This window comes from Eulemur rufifrons, chromosome 7 (assembly GCF_041146395.1).
Source record: "Eulemur rufifrons isolate Redbay chromosome 7, OSU_ERuf_1, whole genome shotgun sequence".
Taxonomy (NCBI): Eukaryota; Metazoa; Chordata; class Mammalia; order Primates; family Lemuridae; genus Eulemur; species Eulemur rufifrons.
Window position 1 is genome coordinate 283,255,105 of NC_090989.1, and position 16,574 is coordinate 283,271,678.

General features: G+C 57.4%; 1 protein-coding gene across 1 annotated transcript; it reads right to left on the minus strand.

The window, feature by feature from the left end:
• Nucleotides 1-1,603: 1,603 nt before the first annotated feature.
• LOC138387652 (lipocalin-1-like) lies at nt 1,604-5,130 on the minus strand. The gene is made up of 6 exons (XM_069474787.1): nt 5,041-5,130; nt 4,508-4,638; nt 3,370-3,440; nt 2,686-2,796; nt 1,827-1,928; nt 1,604-1,629 (listed from the first exon to the last, which is right to left on the minus strand). The coding sequence occupies exons 1-6, from the start codon at nt 5,128-5,130 to the stop codon at nt 1,604-1,606; spliced, it is 531 nt and encodes a 176-aa protein (XP_069330888.1).
• Nucleotides 5,131-16,574: the final 11,444 nt, after the last annotated feature.

Below are 16,574 nucleotides of genomic sequence, written 5' to 3' on the forward strand. Positions count from 1 at the left end.
GGCCGCCTGGAGCCTTCTGTCCCCGCTGCCTCTCATCTCTCCAGGCTGTGTCACACCATCAAGAGAAGCTTTAAATCTCACAAACCACCAGGATGCAGGAAAGGTGTCTGACGCCTGTCGGGGGCTCGTCCTCCAGCTGCCAACTCGCTTTCCCAAACCCGCCCAGGCACAGACAAGGACAGCTTCCAGCCAGGCCCCTGGGGGCAGTTCAGGTGCGCACACCTGAGGCCAGGGCTGGCCTCCCTGGTGAGCTCAAGCCTGGCCATGCCCTGCACTGTGCCGCTGTCCCCCCGGCCCCAACACATGTCCAGCCTGCTCAGACGCAGGGTCAGTGCCAAGGGCCCAGGTGACCCTGTCCAATCCCCACCTGGAGCAGAAGCTCCACTCTGCCCCTGGCCTGCCAGGTCTTACTGGTGCAGCACCGTGGCCATTGCCTTGCCCTGCCCACTGCACCTGCCACCGAGAACTGGAGCTCCGTGGGCCGCAGACCTGCAGAAAGCACCACGGGACCCCCGGGCAGAGCTGCCTGCACCCACCCTCTGCCCAGCCCCTCATGCCCATTGGCCTGTGGCACCCACTGCAAAGACCCAGGACAAGGCTGGGTCCCCTGGTGATCCCTACCCCTCCCCCCTCCCAGCAGACCCCTGAGGGAGCATCCAGGGCAGCCCACCCGAGGGGCCCCACAGACAGGCAGAGTCACTGGAGACTGCTGAAGCTCTTTATGCAGAACCAGGAGAGGGGGCATAGGGGGGAAGTGGGGGTACAGCCAGCCAGGCCCCAGGGACTCCTCCCACGTCCCTGCGCAGGACACAGGAGCTGGGTGGTCTGCCCTGGGTGCTGGGGAGCCGACGTGCCCCCTGCCCTGGAAAGGAGTGGGGGGGGTCAGTGAGGACCGGACAGAGGGGTGGGGGGCTGCAGGGTGGAGGCACATGGGGGTAGGGGGCACAGGGTGGGGGCACATAGGGGCAGGGGACACAGGGTGGGGACACAGGCTGGGCTCTCGGGGGCTCCAGCCACCAGCTCAGAGCAGACGGAGCAGGGTCCTTCCCGCAGGCTGCCCACAAAGCTCCACATGTGAAGAGGTGACAGGTGCTTTCTGGGCAGCAGGAGGGTGAGGGAAGGACCAGATGCTGTTCTGGATTCTGGCTCTGCCCACACCTGGGCAGGTGGCCTTGGGCAAGTCTCTGAACCTCCAGTTCCCAGATGACATGCAGCCAGAGGGGGGACCCAGGAAGCCTGAGTCACCACGGCACACCCCCATGTCTCTGAATCCTTTAAGCAGCTCATTGGCTAAACGGGGTCACAGTGACTACTGAGGGCTGAGGGGGGTGCTGAGGAGGGATCTGAGTCTCACACCTGCCGCAGGCACCTTGGGGGACCTGGGAGGATAGACGTTGTCCCCACCAGCCACCCAGCCAAAGGAATGTTTGCCTCGGAGGGTTTCCCAACTGCCCACGAGCTGCACCCGGACAGGGATTGGAAGGCATCGCTCGGGGCAGAGCCCACACCCGCCTGCCCAGGTGGGGACGGGGGTGGGTGAGAGACCACATGGCCTCTTGAAGTGCCACTGAGCCCCAAGTGTCCTCTAAAACTGCCCACTTACCTAGTCGCTGCCTGGAGAACAGGTTTCTGTAGAAAAAGGAAACACCCGGTTCAGAAGCCCCCAGGGAGTCTGTCGGGACCCAGGGCCCTCCGTCGGCCAGCATTTCCCATGACCCCAAAACCACAAAGTCAAAATAAGATGCAGCATGCTCCCAGAAAACGTCGCTCTACTGGCTTTTCCACCGTGGGGACACGGGAGGGGTGAGCAAGTGAGTCCTTCCTACCGATCTGCTTGGGGATGATGATGTGCTCCAAGCTGAGTCCTCTGGCTTTTGTGACCTTCTTAAAGTCCTCCAAGGCTTCCTGGTTGTTCTCGGTGTCTCTGCCTGCAGGTGACCAGGAGGAGCCGTGAGCACACCCGGCAGAGCTGGGGGGCTGCTGGCGCCTCCATCCAGCCTGGAGGACTGAGGAGCCCCTGGGCTGGGGAGGAGGACCTTGCCCACTGCGGGGACCAGGGCGCTGTGAATGTCCCCTGAGGCTCCCGCGGCAGCAGGACCAGGAGAAGCAGGAGGCCCTCTCCACTCACCCCCAGCACTGCCTGGGAAGGGGGGTGGGCAGAAGGATGCCAGCCGTGGAGGAAACGCATCTCCCCTCGGGGGTACCAGGGCACCACGCCTGTCCCACTGTCCTGTCCTCCACACACTTCTGGCATCAGGGAGAACGCAGGAGCCTTCTGGGGGTCTTGTCTTCAGACAGGAATGGCACCGATGCCCCCTGTCCGCTGGTGCCACCATGTCTAGGCTGTAACCCCAGGAGCTGGACTTTCCTCTCCACGCAGACCCCTCTTCACACCCCCACCCCTCCCCTGCCGACACCCCACAGCAGTGGTGCTCGGGGGTGGCACTGCGGGTGCCCCACCCTGTGGCACTTGTGACCTTTGCTCCTGTGCCCACAGCGGCTGCTCCTTCCTGCAGAGACCTAGACAAGGACACCCTAACGCTGGACTCCAGGGGCGGGAGTTAGAGCTTCCTTCAGGAAAGCCGGTCCTGAGGGACCTGCAAGTGGGTTCTCGTGTCCCAGTGGCTTCTGCTAAGGAGGGGAGGTGCAGGGGGCAAGGGGAAGGGGCGGGAGGGCGGGGCTCACCCATGAGCTTTGCCATCCGGACTTGCGTCCCGTGCACCTCGCCCTCAAAGTAAAGGATGTAGTGGTCCTTCACAGGCGACCTGATGAAGTACATCACAAGCTTGCCCTCCCCTGCAGAAGGACAGCAATACCAGGCCTGAATCGGCCACCTGAGCCTTCACGAAGGATCCAGGGAGACCACCCAGTGCCCAGCCTGGCACACCCTGAAGCTTCCACACCTGCCAGCCGCCAGAGCTCCCTGACCCAGGTTCCCCACCAGGCCTGAGCCCCAGGCCGTGAGGCCCCCAAGTCCCAAGGACAGGGTACACCCGAGAGGCAGTCACAGCCCAAACCAGTGGGTCATAGGGAGGCTTCAGGGTGTGAGGTTTGCAGGGGTAGGAGCTTGGGCTGCTCAGCACTGCCAGTCAGAGACGACTCCTCCTGGCTCCCTGCCAGGACACAGCTGTAACCACGGGGAGAGCCCTGGGCGGTCCAGTCCCTCCTGGGGACGAACCCACCACACCTGGCATTTGGTGTCAGGTGTTTGTATCCTTAAGTCAGATTGACTGGGGAAAGGGGAGGGTGGGCTTTTGATGGGGTCAGAACGGAGTGAAAGGCTTCTCAGGTCAAAAGCCTGCTCCCAAAGGGGCCAGCCGCCACCCCCCCTCCAGGGGGGCGTGGTCCGGCTCAGGCTCCGGGACTCACAGGCCAAGTATTTGCCCGGCTGGTCCGTTTTCTCCAGGACGATGTTTATCTCCTTGCACTGGCCGTTTATCCTGGGAAATAGAAGCTCCATGGGCAAAGAGGTCCTGGTTGCGCCTCCCCTGCCTCAGAGCAGCCCCGCTAATGTGCCCTGCAACGTCTAACATGCCCCAGGTCCGTGGTGGGACACGGAGGAGGCTGCTTCTCCACATCGCAGGCCCAGGCACCGCTGGGCCCTCTGGTCACACGTGGCAGCCCGGAGTTCTCGCGGTGGCCAGGAGCTCGGCACCACTGCTCCGGGGGGCTGCCTCCAAACCCACCCTCGCTGGAGCTGGAGGGGACCCGGGGCCGTCTGCTTTGCAGACAACATCTGTGGCCACCGGCCTGCGCCATACACCATAGCTCGTGGACCTCATCCCCCCAGTGTCCTCTCCTGCTGGCGCTCTTCCTTTCGGAGACATTCGGGGACAAGTCCCACATGCACCATAATCTGGCCCAGTGAAAGGCTGAGGTGGGAGCTTTGGGGGAAAAAAAATGCAAACATCAGGGTCATTTCTGGGTCAACAGGTCTCTAAGGGTTGGCCCCAGGACCAGAGCACGAGCACTGTCATGCCACTCAGGTGAGAGCTGCACAGGTGTGAACCGTACAGGTGTGACGTCACACAGGTGGGAGCCACTCAGGCGGGAGCTGCACAGGTGGGGAGTTGTGCAGGTGGGAGCCACACAGGGATTTCAAAGGGGTCTCTGCCTGCCAAGCCTTCTCCCCGGTATCTCGTCACCTCTCTTGGTCATCCTGAAAGCCCGTCCCTGTGGTCTCCAAAGCAGACAGTTACTACAGGTCCAGAGTCTGCAAGGCCCAGCCTGCCAGTTCTGACTCTGGTCTGGGCAGAAGACACCTTTTCCCCAAGGGGCCCGCACAGCAGGCAGGTGCTTCCCAGTCAGTGGACGGGTGGGCGGTGTGCTGCCCCTCACAGCCACCAGGTCTGATCCGGGGGCACCTCAGTGGCACAGTTTGTCCTTGAAGCTGCCAGGTGCTGAGTGTTTCAGGAGGGGCTGAGAAGGACCCCCCAGTGTGGTCTGCCTACCCCACCCGGCCCCTGGGCTGAAGCCCAGGTCACAGCCACCTGCCCCAGACACTCACAGAATGGCGAGCGTGATTTCCAGGTTGCCCCCATCCAGGGCCGTGAGGGTTAAGGGAGTCACAGACTCCAGCTTCCTCCCAGGAATCCCCTTGTCAGCTATCACGGCCTTCAGGTACCACTTTCCCGACACCTGGAGAAGGCTCCTCTTCATCAGGGCTCAGCCCGACCCCTCCAGGGCCTCCCACTCCCCTAGTCTGCAGCCCCCAGAATCTACCCCTCCCCAAGGGCTGGAGACGTGGAGCATTTCCCAATTCCTCACCCAGCGCCCTCCCCAGACCCACCACATGCGGCTCCCAGCCCCTGCAAGTCAGCCAGGACCCCAGGACCCGTCACTCCTGGGGCGCAGGTAAAGTCAGCAGACCCTGTCTTCCCAACCCAGTCCCCTGACACCCTGGGCCCACCTTCTTCCCTATCTGGCCGTTCCCTCGGGGGGTGGGGGTTTAGTGCCTGACGCTAAAATGAGGTTCTCTAACCAGCAGTCTCAGCCTCTCCTCAAGCCCCTCCAGCCTGCCCTGCCTCCCCTGGGCCTCACATCCTCACTCTCCTCGTCCGAGGCTGAGGGGTCCTGGGCCTGCAGGGTAGCCACGAGGCCGAGGCTGATGGCCAGGAACAGGGTCTTCATCTCTGGGCTCTGCGCTCAAGGCCACCGACGGTCACTCACTGGAGCTCGGGGAGGCTGTGCCGGCTCCTCGCACAGCTGCCCTTTATACCGATACGCGCAGGGTCTTCCAGGGCACTTGGCTCCGACGACAGCCCAACGCCTTCCTGGACGGGAACCATGGCCAGTTCTGCAATGGAGCAGATAAAATGTCATTATTGTTGGAAGTTGATGAATGGCAGTTTGTTCAGTCCCCAAAGGATCCTCTAGATGGGCCACTGTCCCACAGAGCAGACTTGCAGGCTGCACCGGGGAGGGGCCCGAGTCTGAGTGGAGGGTGTGCAGACCTCCCGTGTGCAGGGCCACGGAGGGCTGTGTGTGGCGGCAGCAGGCACCACCCAGCTGGCCCATCCGGGCCCCTCAGCCAGCCGACGTGGCCGACGTGCACACTGCCAGAGAAAGCGGGCTGGAGTCAGAGGGGCATGGGTCTCGACTGACCTTCTGTGTCCCTGGGAGGTCACTTACCCTCAGATTCATCGTGGACAAAGAGGGACCCTACTGGGCAAAGGAGGCACCATGTACACTTGAAGAGGATGTTCACGCTCTGGAGCAAGGTGTGCAGTGAGGACCCTCTCTGCTCCGTACGCAGAGCATGGCAGGTGAGATATATAGAGAGAGAAAACCAAGACAGGTGTGTGTGTGTGCTTGTGTGTATATGCACGTATATACGTGTACACACACAAGCACACACACTAACATACATAAAATCAGGAATGGAAGAAAAGCACAGAGTGGTGGAGGGAGCTGCGGCCAGGACCGCCTGGCTCCAAGCCCTGAGGTGGCAGAGGCCTGAGGTCCAGCTTCCGGGAGCAATGGGGGGACCCTTGACTCCAGAGAGGAGGCTGAAAAGCCCTTCCTGACACATCCCGGGGCTATGACTTGTTATAACTTAATGCGGAGCTGTGGGTGCAGGAAGGCAAGAAGACATCAGTGCAGCCTCCAGAGCAAAACTGAGACAAGCCGTCCTCTGACAGGGTGACTTTATCTGTGGTACCCTCCATGTCACAGCAGAACAGAAGCTTGGGACAAGGGACAGGAGCAGAGGCTACGAAACACTGCTGCACAGAGAATGATGACAACAAGGTGAAAAAAAAAAAAACCAAAAATGCACAGACACAATAGCCTCTGCTTAAAATGAGCCAGCAAGCCAAGATTCCAAATTACCCAAATAAGCATCACACTGAGAAAGACAGATGAAAAATGAACAACTGGTGCAGAAATTTATTCCAGCTAACAAAGTCTGACAGACACATTAAATTGCAGTAGTATGATGAAGATGCCTAAAGATTAAAAAGAATAAGAAGTCATAAAATTAGAACTGACCAGGACATTAAAAAGGAGATATGAAATAGAAATAATTATAAATCTTGGAGATGAATAATAGAGTAAATAAAAAATTCAATAGACAGGACGAAGTCTAGACTTGACAGAGTAGAAAAGAGACTTAGTATAATAGAAGGTAGTACTGACAAAAATCAATGAAAATGCAAAAAAAATTTGAAAGAGAAATTGAGATGTTAAGAATATATTTAGGAAAAAAAAAAAAAAAAGAATAGATTCAGAGTCTCCAGCCCATATACAGCAGTAAAATGGTAGTGAGGAAACCAACCAGAGTACAGCATCTCTGAAAAACAAAAAGAAACACACACACACACACACACACACACACAGAATAGATCAAGAGGCCCCAATATTAATGTAATAAGAGTTTCAAAAGAAAAGCATTAAAAATGGCAAAAAAGCAACATATTGGCTCAGAATTCTCCAGAATTAAAAAGACATGAGATCTCAGATCTAAATTTCAAACAAGTAATGATCAAAATAGGGAAATGCACAACTAGAATATTAAACTGCAGAGCATTCAGGATGGACAGAAAATAATAAAAACTACCAGAAAGCAGAGACGAATTCCCTACAAGGGACGTGGATGCAGACTGACAGCAGATTTCACAATAGCAACAATTGCTTCTAGGAGACAATGGATTAATACCTTTAAGAAACTGGGGGAAAATAGCATTTACCTCTGAATGTTATACTCAGCTCAACTTTCTTAAAATATTGGAGGTCAAATAAAGATATCTCAGATAAAAAAAAAATCAAAACTGAGAGAGTCTACTGCTCACTGACCTGTGTTACAGGAAGTTTTCAAGGATAAATTTCAGCAAGACTGTGCGCACCCAGAGGGGTGCACGGGAAACAAGCGGCAGGGGTAAGCGCAGTGATGAGCAGAATGTCAGCAGAGGTAATTAACTGTGGACTCGAAAAACACTAATGGCTCATTTTTTAAAATGAGGTGGGGTAGAAATTTCTATTTTAGTGGATATTTAAAGAGTGCTAAATGCATAAGAACAAAACTATACTCATTTGCAGGGGTTCATACAAACAGAAAGATGCACATTAAGCCCATGAGAGCAGTGATCCCTGGGGAAAGGGAAACGAGAGCTGGGTGAACAGGTGTAATAAATAAATTTTAAAAACAAAAGAAGCCTATTAGACAAAAGTATAATGTTTTTGCATCAGTTGAGTAAAAAGGGAGCCAACATAAACACAATCTATCAAAAAAATAAATACTCGCCCAGGCACGGTGGTTCATGCCTGTAATCCTAGCACTCTGGCAGGGCGAGGTGGGAGGACGGCTTGAGCCCGGGAGTTCGAAGTTGCTGGGAGCTATGATGACGCCACTGCATTCCACCTGGGGAAAAATGGAGCACACGGCCTTGTGGGTCCTGGCACTCTTGGATGAGTCATTGTGACCAAGAGAGTGAGGTTCTATCTTGGGGCTAAACAGATCAACAGAACAGGAGAGAGAGAGAGAGAGAGAGCCCAGAAACAGACAGGAAACAGAACTGGAAAAGTAGGGGCACAGCACAGGTGGTGAAGACATTGATGGGGAAAATATTAAATAAATGGAACTTTTTATTCATAAGAAAAAGATGTATTAATATCAATTTATCTCCCTACCCCACCAGCACACAATTAATACCAGGTAGATTAACAGGCTTAAAATATGAAAAGGAAAACTTTAAAAACCTGTAAAAGAAAATATGGGATAATACCTTTTGACCTAGAGGTGAGTCCTAAAGTTATGTCTCATAGAGGCAGAAGACGAGCCGGGCTGGAGGGAATCCTCGCCATGCGCACAGCTGCACAGTTCTAGAGATTCAGACACAGACAGGGGCAGGGGAAGTGGGCGAAGGACATGAAAAGGCAGCCAGCGGGAGAGGAAACCCGGACGGCAGTGCAGACGGGAAGAGCTGCTAAAAAGATGGATCTGGGAGCCCTGGGGGACGGACACATCCCACAGTCTGAGCTGAGCTGTGACACGAATCCCCCCCCACTGGGGCAGCTGCCCTGCAGAGCAACGGGCACCGGCTGGCGAGGCTGAAGGCGGTCTGCCCTGGGACATGGCCGTTCTGCTGTCCCCCATGGACCCTAAAATGTCCCTGCATGGGCCCTGTCCACGCACAAGCCGGAGCTCCCACGGTCATAGGATTCTGTACAATTGGCCAAAGCCGTCTTGTTCCTTGGCGTTAGCGTGGGTAGGAGAGTAAGAGCAGAGGAAGTGCAGAACTGCAGGGTGCACAGCCGGGATGCTCAGTAGGACACACCGTGACAATAACAAGACAAGGGCAACCACAGCTGTCACAAGAAACATAACACAAACAGCACAGGGCACACTGTACATTACAGTTTGCTTTCCCCGGCCCCGGTGACACATCTGGGCCTAACCATATAAGGTGGAAAACTCCCCCGCCCGACAGCAGGAAGGAGACAATGTCCCCACCGGTCAAGAAAAAAGAAGAGGCAACGTCGGGAAGGAGGAGAGGCCAGACGAGAGGAAAAGGGATGACGCGGAGACTTCAGTGCCACAGTCCGCTCGAACACGTGCCCGCTCTTAATCCCCGTAAGGGTGAACTTTCGCTGCAATAAACTTTTCTGCTTGCCGCTTCAAAACTGTCCCTTGCTTTCATCCTTCGATCTCGAGGAGACAAGAACCGAGGTGTTCACATCAGCAGCCAGTCACAGTGGCGCTGGCAGGGCCGCGGGCTAGTTTGCATCTGGCGGGGCCTGTGGACGCGCACAGCCCCTCTGGCATGGGGCCGGGCTCCTGGCCTTCCCGGGGTGGCCCCGAATGTCAGGAATATTCCTGCCTGCGCCCCTGCCCCTGGTATCGTGACTGAAGGACGCGGGGCTGCAGATCACAGCGGGGCGTGAAGGCCAGTCGGCGGGAAGTGAAGGGGAAAGGAGTTTTGTTCTGTGTGAAGCCAGAGACTTGTCTGTGGTCAGTTCCCCGACGCCCGCTGTGCGTGACGGTGGACGTCCGTCAGAACGGGCGTCCTCTCTGTCCGCAATGTGCTTGGTCATGAAACACGCACGAAAGCCCCTGCGGTTTTACACTTTTTCCAAGGTAATCACCCAAAGTAGAAATGACCAGATTTCTTGTTTGCCGGGCAAAAGCCCACAGCAGGACCACGGCAAGGGCGTGTTTTATGCAGCAACTTTGAACTCCATGCTAGAGGAAAGTCTGAATTATTTTAATATCCTGTTTATAGGAAATAGTATAAAATCAATTCCATAGGAAGTGTTAATTAAGGAGTAGCAGCACAAGATATAGGAAGACGTTTTACAGACTTTTGCCAGGTGGTAATTAATCAAATTTTATGTATTTTCCCCCCATTTGGTGGTGTTTACTGCAGTTATCAGGGATTTTTATTATTTAGCTACTGCTCATTCAGGAGAGACCAACTTTTTAACGTGTGAGCTTTTGTGATTTCCTTCTCACTCCAAATGTTTATTTTCCTACCTAGATAGGGTTTGTAATTTGTATTATTGTTTAAAGTGGTCACCAAATTTTACACAAATTTTGAGCCCCACAAAATCCATTCATTCCTGGCTGTATCTGTAAGTTCATTTCCTTTTAAAATAATCCGAAGCAGAGAAATAACAACGAGGACGTTTCCCAGAGCCAGGCGAGGGCGCGAGGGCGTCCACGGTCCCGGCTTGTTCTCTGGGTGCGGAGACTCAGCTGGGAGGAGCCCACCCGGGAAGGGCCGGCTGTGCTGGGACCTGCAAGGACGCGAGAGAGGGGGGGTGCTGTGCGCTATGTAGGCTTTTATTTGGATTCTTGCCGTTTCTACAAGTTACTTTCATACTATTTTTGAGGGAGTTTGAGAAGTGGATGCCCCACGGCAAGCACAGCGGGAGGCGGGGGCCGGAGACCCCCGTGGGCCGTGGGCAGAGCCTCCCCTGTCCCTGGGGCGTTGTCCTTCCTCGGGGGCCTGGCGGCCTCTGCCCACTGCCGGTCCCGCCGACCAGGCGACAGTCAGGATGCTTGGACTCTGCTGGCCCTGAAGCCACCCTACAGCCACCCAGGGGACACAGGCAGAGCGTTCGTGTGGCCGTGGAAGGTGAGCAGCCCTCGGCCTGGCGTCCAAACGCGGAAAGCGAGTGACTCCTCCTGTGCAGACACAGCGCCCTCGTGAGGCTGCTCCTCAGCACAGGTTGGAATGACACGCACGTCTTGGGTGCTGGCAGAGGAGGGACAGTCACCCATGATCCCCCCGTTCCGAGGGAGTCACTCTGTCGGGTGCGATGATTTCCTTTCTGCCTGTTTTCTAGCAGAGCCACCTGCACGGATGCAGGAGTGTCAGACACGTCATCTCCACGGGTGACAGAGGAAGCCACAGGGTGGACACTGAGGGACTTGCTGCCACCTGCCCTGCCCTCTGCATTTTACACATGACGGAAATGAAGGCCCAGGGCCGCCGATGTGACCCGCAGTTCCACTGCGAACTCGGTGCTTTCTTTGCCAAGGGGGCCGAGGCTCCCAAACACCGCGTCCCAGGTTCCCGTCTGCGACAGCCACCCCCAGCATCCTGTTTCCTCACTGGCCCCGGGGGCCCCGGGAGTGGACCCCGTTGTGTGTGCTTTAGCCCTGCATGGCCTTTTGTGCCTGTCCCCTGGGTCCGTCCAGCCTCTGTCGTCCTTCAGAGCCCAGCACGATGCCACTTCCTGGGGGAGGAAGGGGCCCTGACGGTCCGGCCTAGGGGAACTCTTTGGCCAGGCCAGCCGCGGCCATCCCTGCATGTCCCCGACACAGGCGGTGGTGCCTGTCCTGAAGGAGCTCGGTCATTTGGACAGTCGTGGTCTCTTCCCACGGCCTGGGCTCGCCCGCCCTTCGAGGGCTCAGCAGGGGCTCGCAGGGGGCGTGAGCGGATCCGCACTTGGCCACGGGAGCCCAGGTGGGGCAGGGGGGCTGGTCCCGTGAAAGGTCGCGCTGTGTTTGTGTTCCGGCTCTTTCTTCTCCTTGAGTTCCTCCGAGGCCCGGCTTATCTGAGCACAGAACCTCTTTGTACCTCAGCTTGCACCATGTCATGATGAATGTCACACAAATGGGAACGTGCCTGGAGGCCACCTGGACCCGCGTCCCCCACCCGGCTGCCAAGCTGACGCCATGGACGTGGCCTCCTGGGGAAGCACTGCCGACCTTCCCATCCTCTCCCTGTCCGGGGAGCCCCTCCCGGGCCCTCGACACCCTCACTCCCCAGGCTGGTCCCCGGAGGGCGGAGGGCGAAGCGCTGGGCAGCCACGGCCAGCGTGGGGTCCTGGCAGAACGGCCTTGGCCAGCACAGGCCACGAGCCAGCAGGGGAAGGGGACACGGCACGGGGAGCACAGGAGCCCTCAGCCCAGCTCGTCTTCCTGGAGGACCAGACACCCTCCCCGTGCAGCTGGGGGTGGGGGAGCCGGGACGTGAGGCCCAGCCCGGGAACAGCCTCCAAACCTCCTACAGGACACACTTTCCCGAAGACCCCAGGAATGAGGAGAGAGGGGAGCATGAGGGAGGAAGTCCCAAGCCAGGGGCCACTGGGAGGGGAGCAGCACGAACCTGTCTGGGTCACCTCCTGGGAAACTGAGTCCCAGCCAGGCAGAACCGGGTCTCCCAGCTCCAGTCCCCGCCCACCACACAGGCAGCTGCTCCGTGTGAGGCGGAAGACGCCCACGGTGGGGCCTTCAGCCCATGAGCCACGTGGGGGTGGGGGCCCATCCTGCTGTCCCTGCACCTAGCACCTGCCCTGGCCCAGGTGAGCACCAGGAAGCCCCTCCCTGGGGTGGGGCTTGACGCTAACGTTTGTGCAGCTGTTTGATTTGGAGGGTCCGTCCAGGTGACAGGGCTCGGAGATGCTGCCATAGACTGTGCCAGGCTTACGCTCTCGCCGGGGGCTGCTGTCCTGTGCCCCTCCCCCAGGAGAGGGAGGCCAGGCTGGAGTGGCGAGAAGGGGCCAAGCTCGCTCAGAGGCTGGCACGGACCCCAGACTCACAGCCGGTGCCACACAGAAGCCCCGTCTCCCCTCGACCCTGCCGGTGCCCTGTGTGCAGAGGGTCCCTCACGGCCTCGGGCTGAGACGTGCTGGGGGAGCCCCTGCCCCGCTGCCCCAGGCCCACGCCCGGCTGGGGGGCCTGAAGAGCCCCCTCCTCAAATGTCCCCATCTCTCTCCTCCTTCTGCTCTCCATCCCTGACCTGCAGTTGTGACTGTCGGTCAAACGTCCCCACCAGGAACCAGGGAGCTGATGCAGAGGCCGCCCTTTGTGTGGGGGAAACACGTGAGCGTGTTTAACTCCTGCTTCTGAGTTTTCTGCATTGCCTTGATCATTTGTGTGACCACATCAGAAAGGCTATTGGCACTGAGGAGAGCACAATGTATTTGTATTACAGATAATTTTACATTTTTAAGAAAAAAATTCAGAAACCTCTGTATCCAGTTCCCTTTTCCCCGCCCCCTAAAAAAACAAGAAAAAATACAAATTGTCTATAATGTCACCACCCCCGCCCTAAAAAAACTCTTTAAGGCCTTCACGGGGCTGCCGTTGGGTATTTAATTAATTTGGGGACAATTCTCCCCATCTCATTTGCTTCCCACTTAATCTCTGGCCCCACAGCGTCCTTCAGGGCAGCTGGTCTCTGCCGTGTATGCATCGTACACTTTTGGGGGGCTCTGGGCAGCTCACAGACCACAGTGACACTGGCCCCCAGCAGTACTTGGACAGGTGTGCACACTGGGACGCTGTTCTCGCAGGAAGTCGGGGCCGTCGGGGACGCTGGAGGCACCGTGTGCGGCTGACCTGACACCCAGCCCCTCCCTCCAGTCCCCACACAGACCGCGTCCTGGTGGACCATGGCCGTCCTCTCAGCTCCGGGGTGAGTCGGACTGAGCAAAGGTGACCGTCCCTCTGGTCTGCGATTGCTCCGGAATGGGCCAGGGAGACCGGAGGAGAAACACGCAGAGGGCACCTGAGAACCCAGCAGGAGCCCCTGTGGGGATGAGCCAACCCTGGGGACCCTCAGGGAGAGAGACAGGAGGCACCCAGGTCCTCGACGACATCAGGGACACCTGTCTGACCCTGGACTCTGGCCACGTGGGCCGACACGTGGCCAGGCTGACTCAGCAGTGGACGGCCGAGCATCGTGCCTGGCATGGGTGCCACGTGTGTCTGAGCCAGCCATGCTGTGGATGGGACAGTGACAGCTAGGGGGATGTGGGTGTCAGGGGAAGGGGAGTGACAGCTGCTGTGACTGTCATGGAGAGCACGGTGCTGGACAGCGAGAGGTCAGGGGAGGCATGAGGCCTCGGGACGGCCACCCTGGCCACCGGCCACCGTCAGAGGCAGCACCACTGCTGATTTCCAGCTACGGAGAACGAGGCGCCTTGGCAAAGCAACTGGATAGATCTTTAGACCTGTAGCAACTGACCTTTAAAACATCAGAGGCAAACCACACTCGTCTCAGAACGCTTAAGTCCTCACCCCAAATAATTGTGCAGGTCACCGTGCCCGTGGAAGCCAACATCAACACCGCGTGCATGCTGGCCTCGCCAGCTCGGCCGTTCTATGGGGAAGGGGTATCAGGCCATTGTGCAGGTCACTGTGCTCGTGGGGAGCCAACAGTGACATCTGTGCACGCTGGCTTCAGCTGGCTTGGCCGTGAGGAAGTGAAGCTGGTCGCCAGCTCAAAGCCCCCGGCACCGACTGCCAGACGGGGGACCAGGCCAGCCCAGTACCTTCCAAGGGTCAGTCCAACACGGCCCTTCTGTAGGCCCAAGGGGCCAGAGCTTTCTCTTCGTCCCCATTCTCAGGGGATCCTCTCTCCCCTCCCTCCCTCCCTGTTGCCCTATAGAGACATACAAGATTTCAGTTTTGCCGGGCTTTGCCTTGAAGGAATATGTGAACACGTTAGTTCACGTATCAAAAGCTGCATCCCCTCAGGAGGGCATTTCACCGATCAGCAGCGTTTTGCAAGGCGACAAAGCTAAGTGATAATTTTATCCTAGGACTTAGAAGTTTGTCTCAGAAAGATTTTGAAACCGTTTGCTCACATAGAGTTAATTAAGGGATCTCTAGACCTCCCTCCCTTCCTTCCGCTTGTTGGGAAGGGTGAGATGCTATGTGGTACTGCAGACACCATCCCGGAACTGGACGGGGACTAAGCTGTCATTCCCCAGTGAGGACCTTCAACCTGAACTCTGCCCCGCTCCCAACAGCCGGGCCGCTCTTTACGGATGTGTTTAAGTTCTCTCTCCCTCCTTTGCCTCAGTTACGGGCAGAATCCCTTCTGGCTCTTTTGCTTTCGTAATGGTGTTATGTGAATCACAAAAGTTTTAAATTTTGATGAAGTACAATCTTTTTTTATGGGTTATGCTTTTGGTGATGTATCTAAGAACTCTGACAAACTCAAAGTCATGAAGATTTTCTATGTTTTCTTCTGGAAGGTTTGTAGTTTGGGCTCTAACATGTAGATTTATGATCATTTTGAGTTAATTCTTTGGTACTCTGTGAGGTCTGAATAAATCTTTTCATGAGGATATGCAATTATCCCAGCGGCATTTATTACCCTAACGAACCACTTGGCCCCTTGTCAAAAGCAGTGGCCCGTAAGTGCAGGGCTCGGGACTGGGCTCCGACTCAGGGCACAGACGGACGTGCTTATCCTCGTGCCAGGCGGGCGCAGCTCTCTAGCAAGTTCTGAAATGGGAAGCGTGAGTCCTCCAACTTTGTTCTTTGGCAAGACTGTTTTGGCATCTCATGAATTTTAAGATCAACTTGTCAGTCTTTGAAAACAAACACACGCATTGTGTTCACCTCCTGGGGGGGGGGGATTTGGAGGCCGTCCCTGCCTCAGTCCTCTCCCCGTTTCGCCCAGAGCCCTCTGAGCCCACAGCTGGCTCCCCCATCGCTCAGAAGCAGCCCCCACCCAGTCTCTGTCCCCATCAATCTGCTCCTTCCCTGTCACTCCCTGCTCCTGAAGTGGTCTGGCTCACTGGTGTCTGCTGGGTCACACACTCGGCTGGGCCACCCGCTGCCCCACCCTCGTCCTGGGACCCCCAGAGATGGGAGCACAGAAGGCGCCCCATAGAAACTCCTTAGTTGTCCCTCAGTGGGGCCTCACTGGCCATGTCCAGTGCCGGGGCCAGGGGAACCCTCAGCAGATGGAGGGCGGGGCCAGGCAGCCACCAGCCCAGATCCCAAGGGGCAGCGTATGGGGCAGCAATGGGGCTCCCGGGAGCCTGCCAGGGTCTGCGGCCCTGACTGTCCACCCGTCCTCGCAGGGCACCCCTGGTTTGTCGATCATTCCCCAGGCTGCTCCCCTCCACCCAGTCCCTAAACCCAAGACAAGAAAGCAGAGCTAACCTCCACCCCTCATGTGCGCCTGTGCCCCACCGCCTCTCCTGGCCCTGCCCAGGCCGTGCCCTGAGTGGCTTGGTAGGGAAGGTCTGTGCCAGGCCTGCTTCTATGGGTGGGCTTGGACCCTCGGCTTCAAGGGCCTCTCTCGGGGCAGGCCCAGTTCAAGTTCTAGCATTGCCTGTCGGAAGCACCAAGCAGTAAGCTCTTCCTGAGTCTAACTGCTGTCCGACTGCAGGGCCTTGGCTCCTAGCTCGGTGGACCAGAGGCCCAGCTCAGGGGTGCTGCGCGTGCACATCCCAAGAGCATTGCCAGGGGAGAGCCCTGGAGCGAGCCCTCAGTTTACCCGCCTGGAAAGCTGCACCTTCAGATGTCAGCTTTGCAAATGAAGGCCACGCTGGCCAGCGGGCAAGTCCACACTGCAGCATGGTTCCCGGACCTTCCGGATCCTGAACCCAGGCACCTCCGGCACCGCCGAGGACCTCACCGTACCCAACCCTGCACTGAGAAGTGAGCACACACCGGACTCCAACCTCCCCACCTCCTCGCTTGCTGCCCCTGCAGGGCAGGTCGCGGCCGGCACAGGCTCCACACCCCCCGGCCACACGAGGGCCCCGCCTGGAGGTCCCGCCAACCCTGCTGCCCAGGTGCTCCCCAGGGACAGGCTCCTGGGGGTGGTCACCTAAGCAGCACGAGGAGACCTGAGAGAGGACAGCTGCAGCCTATCCCAGGC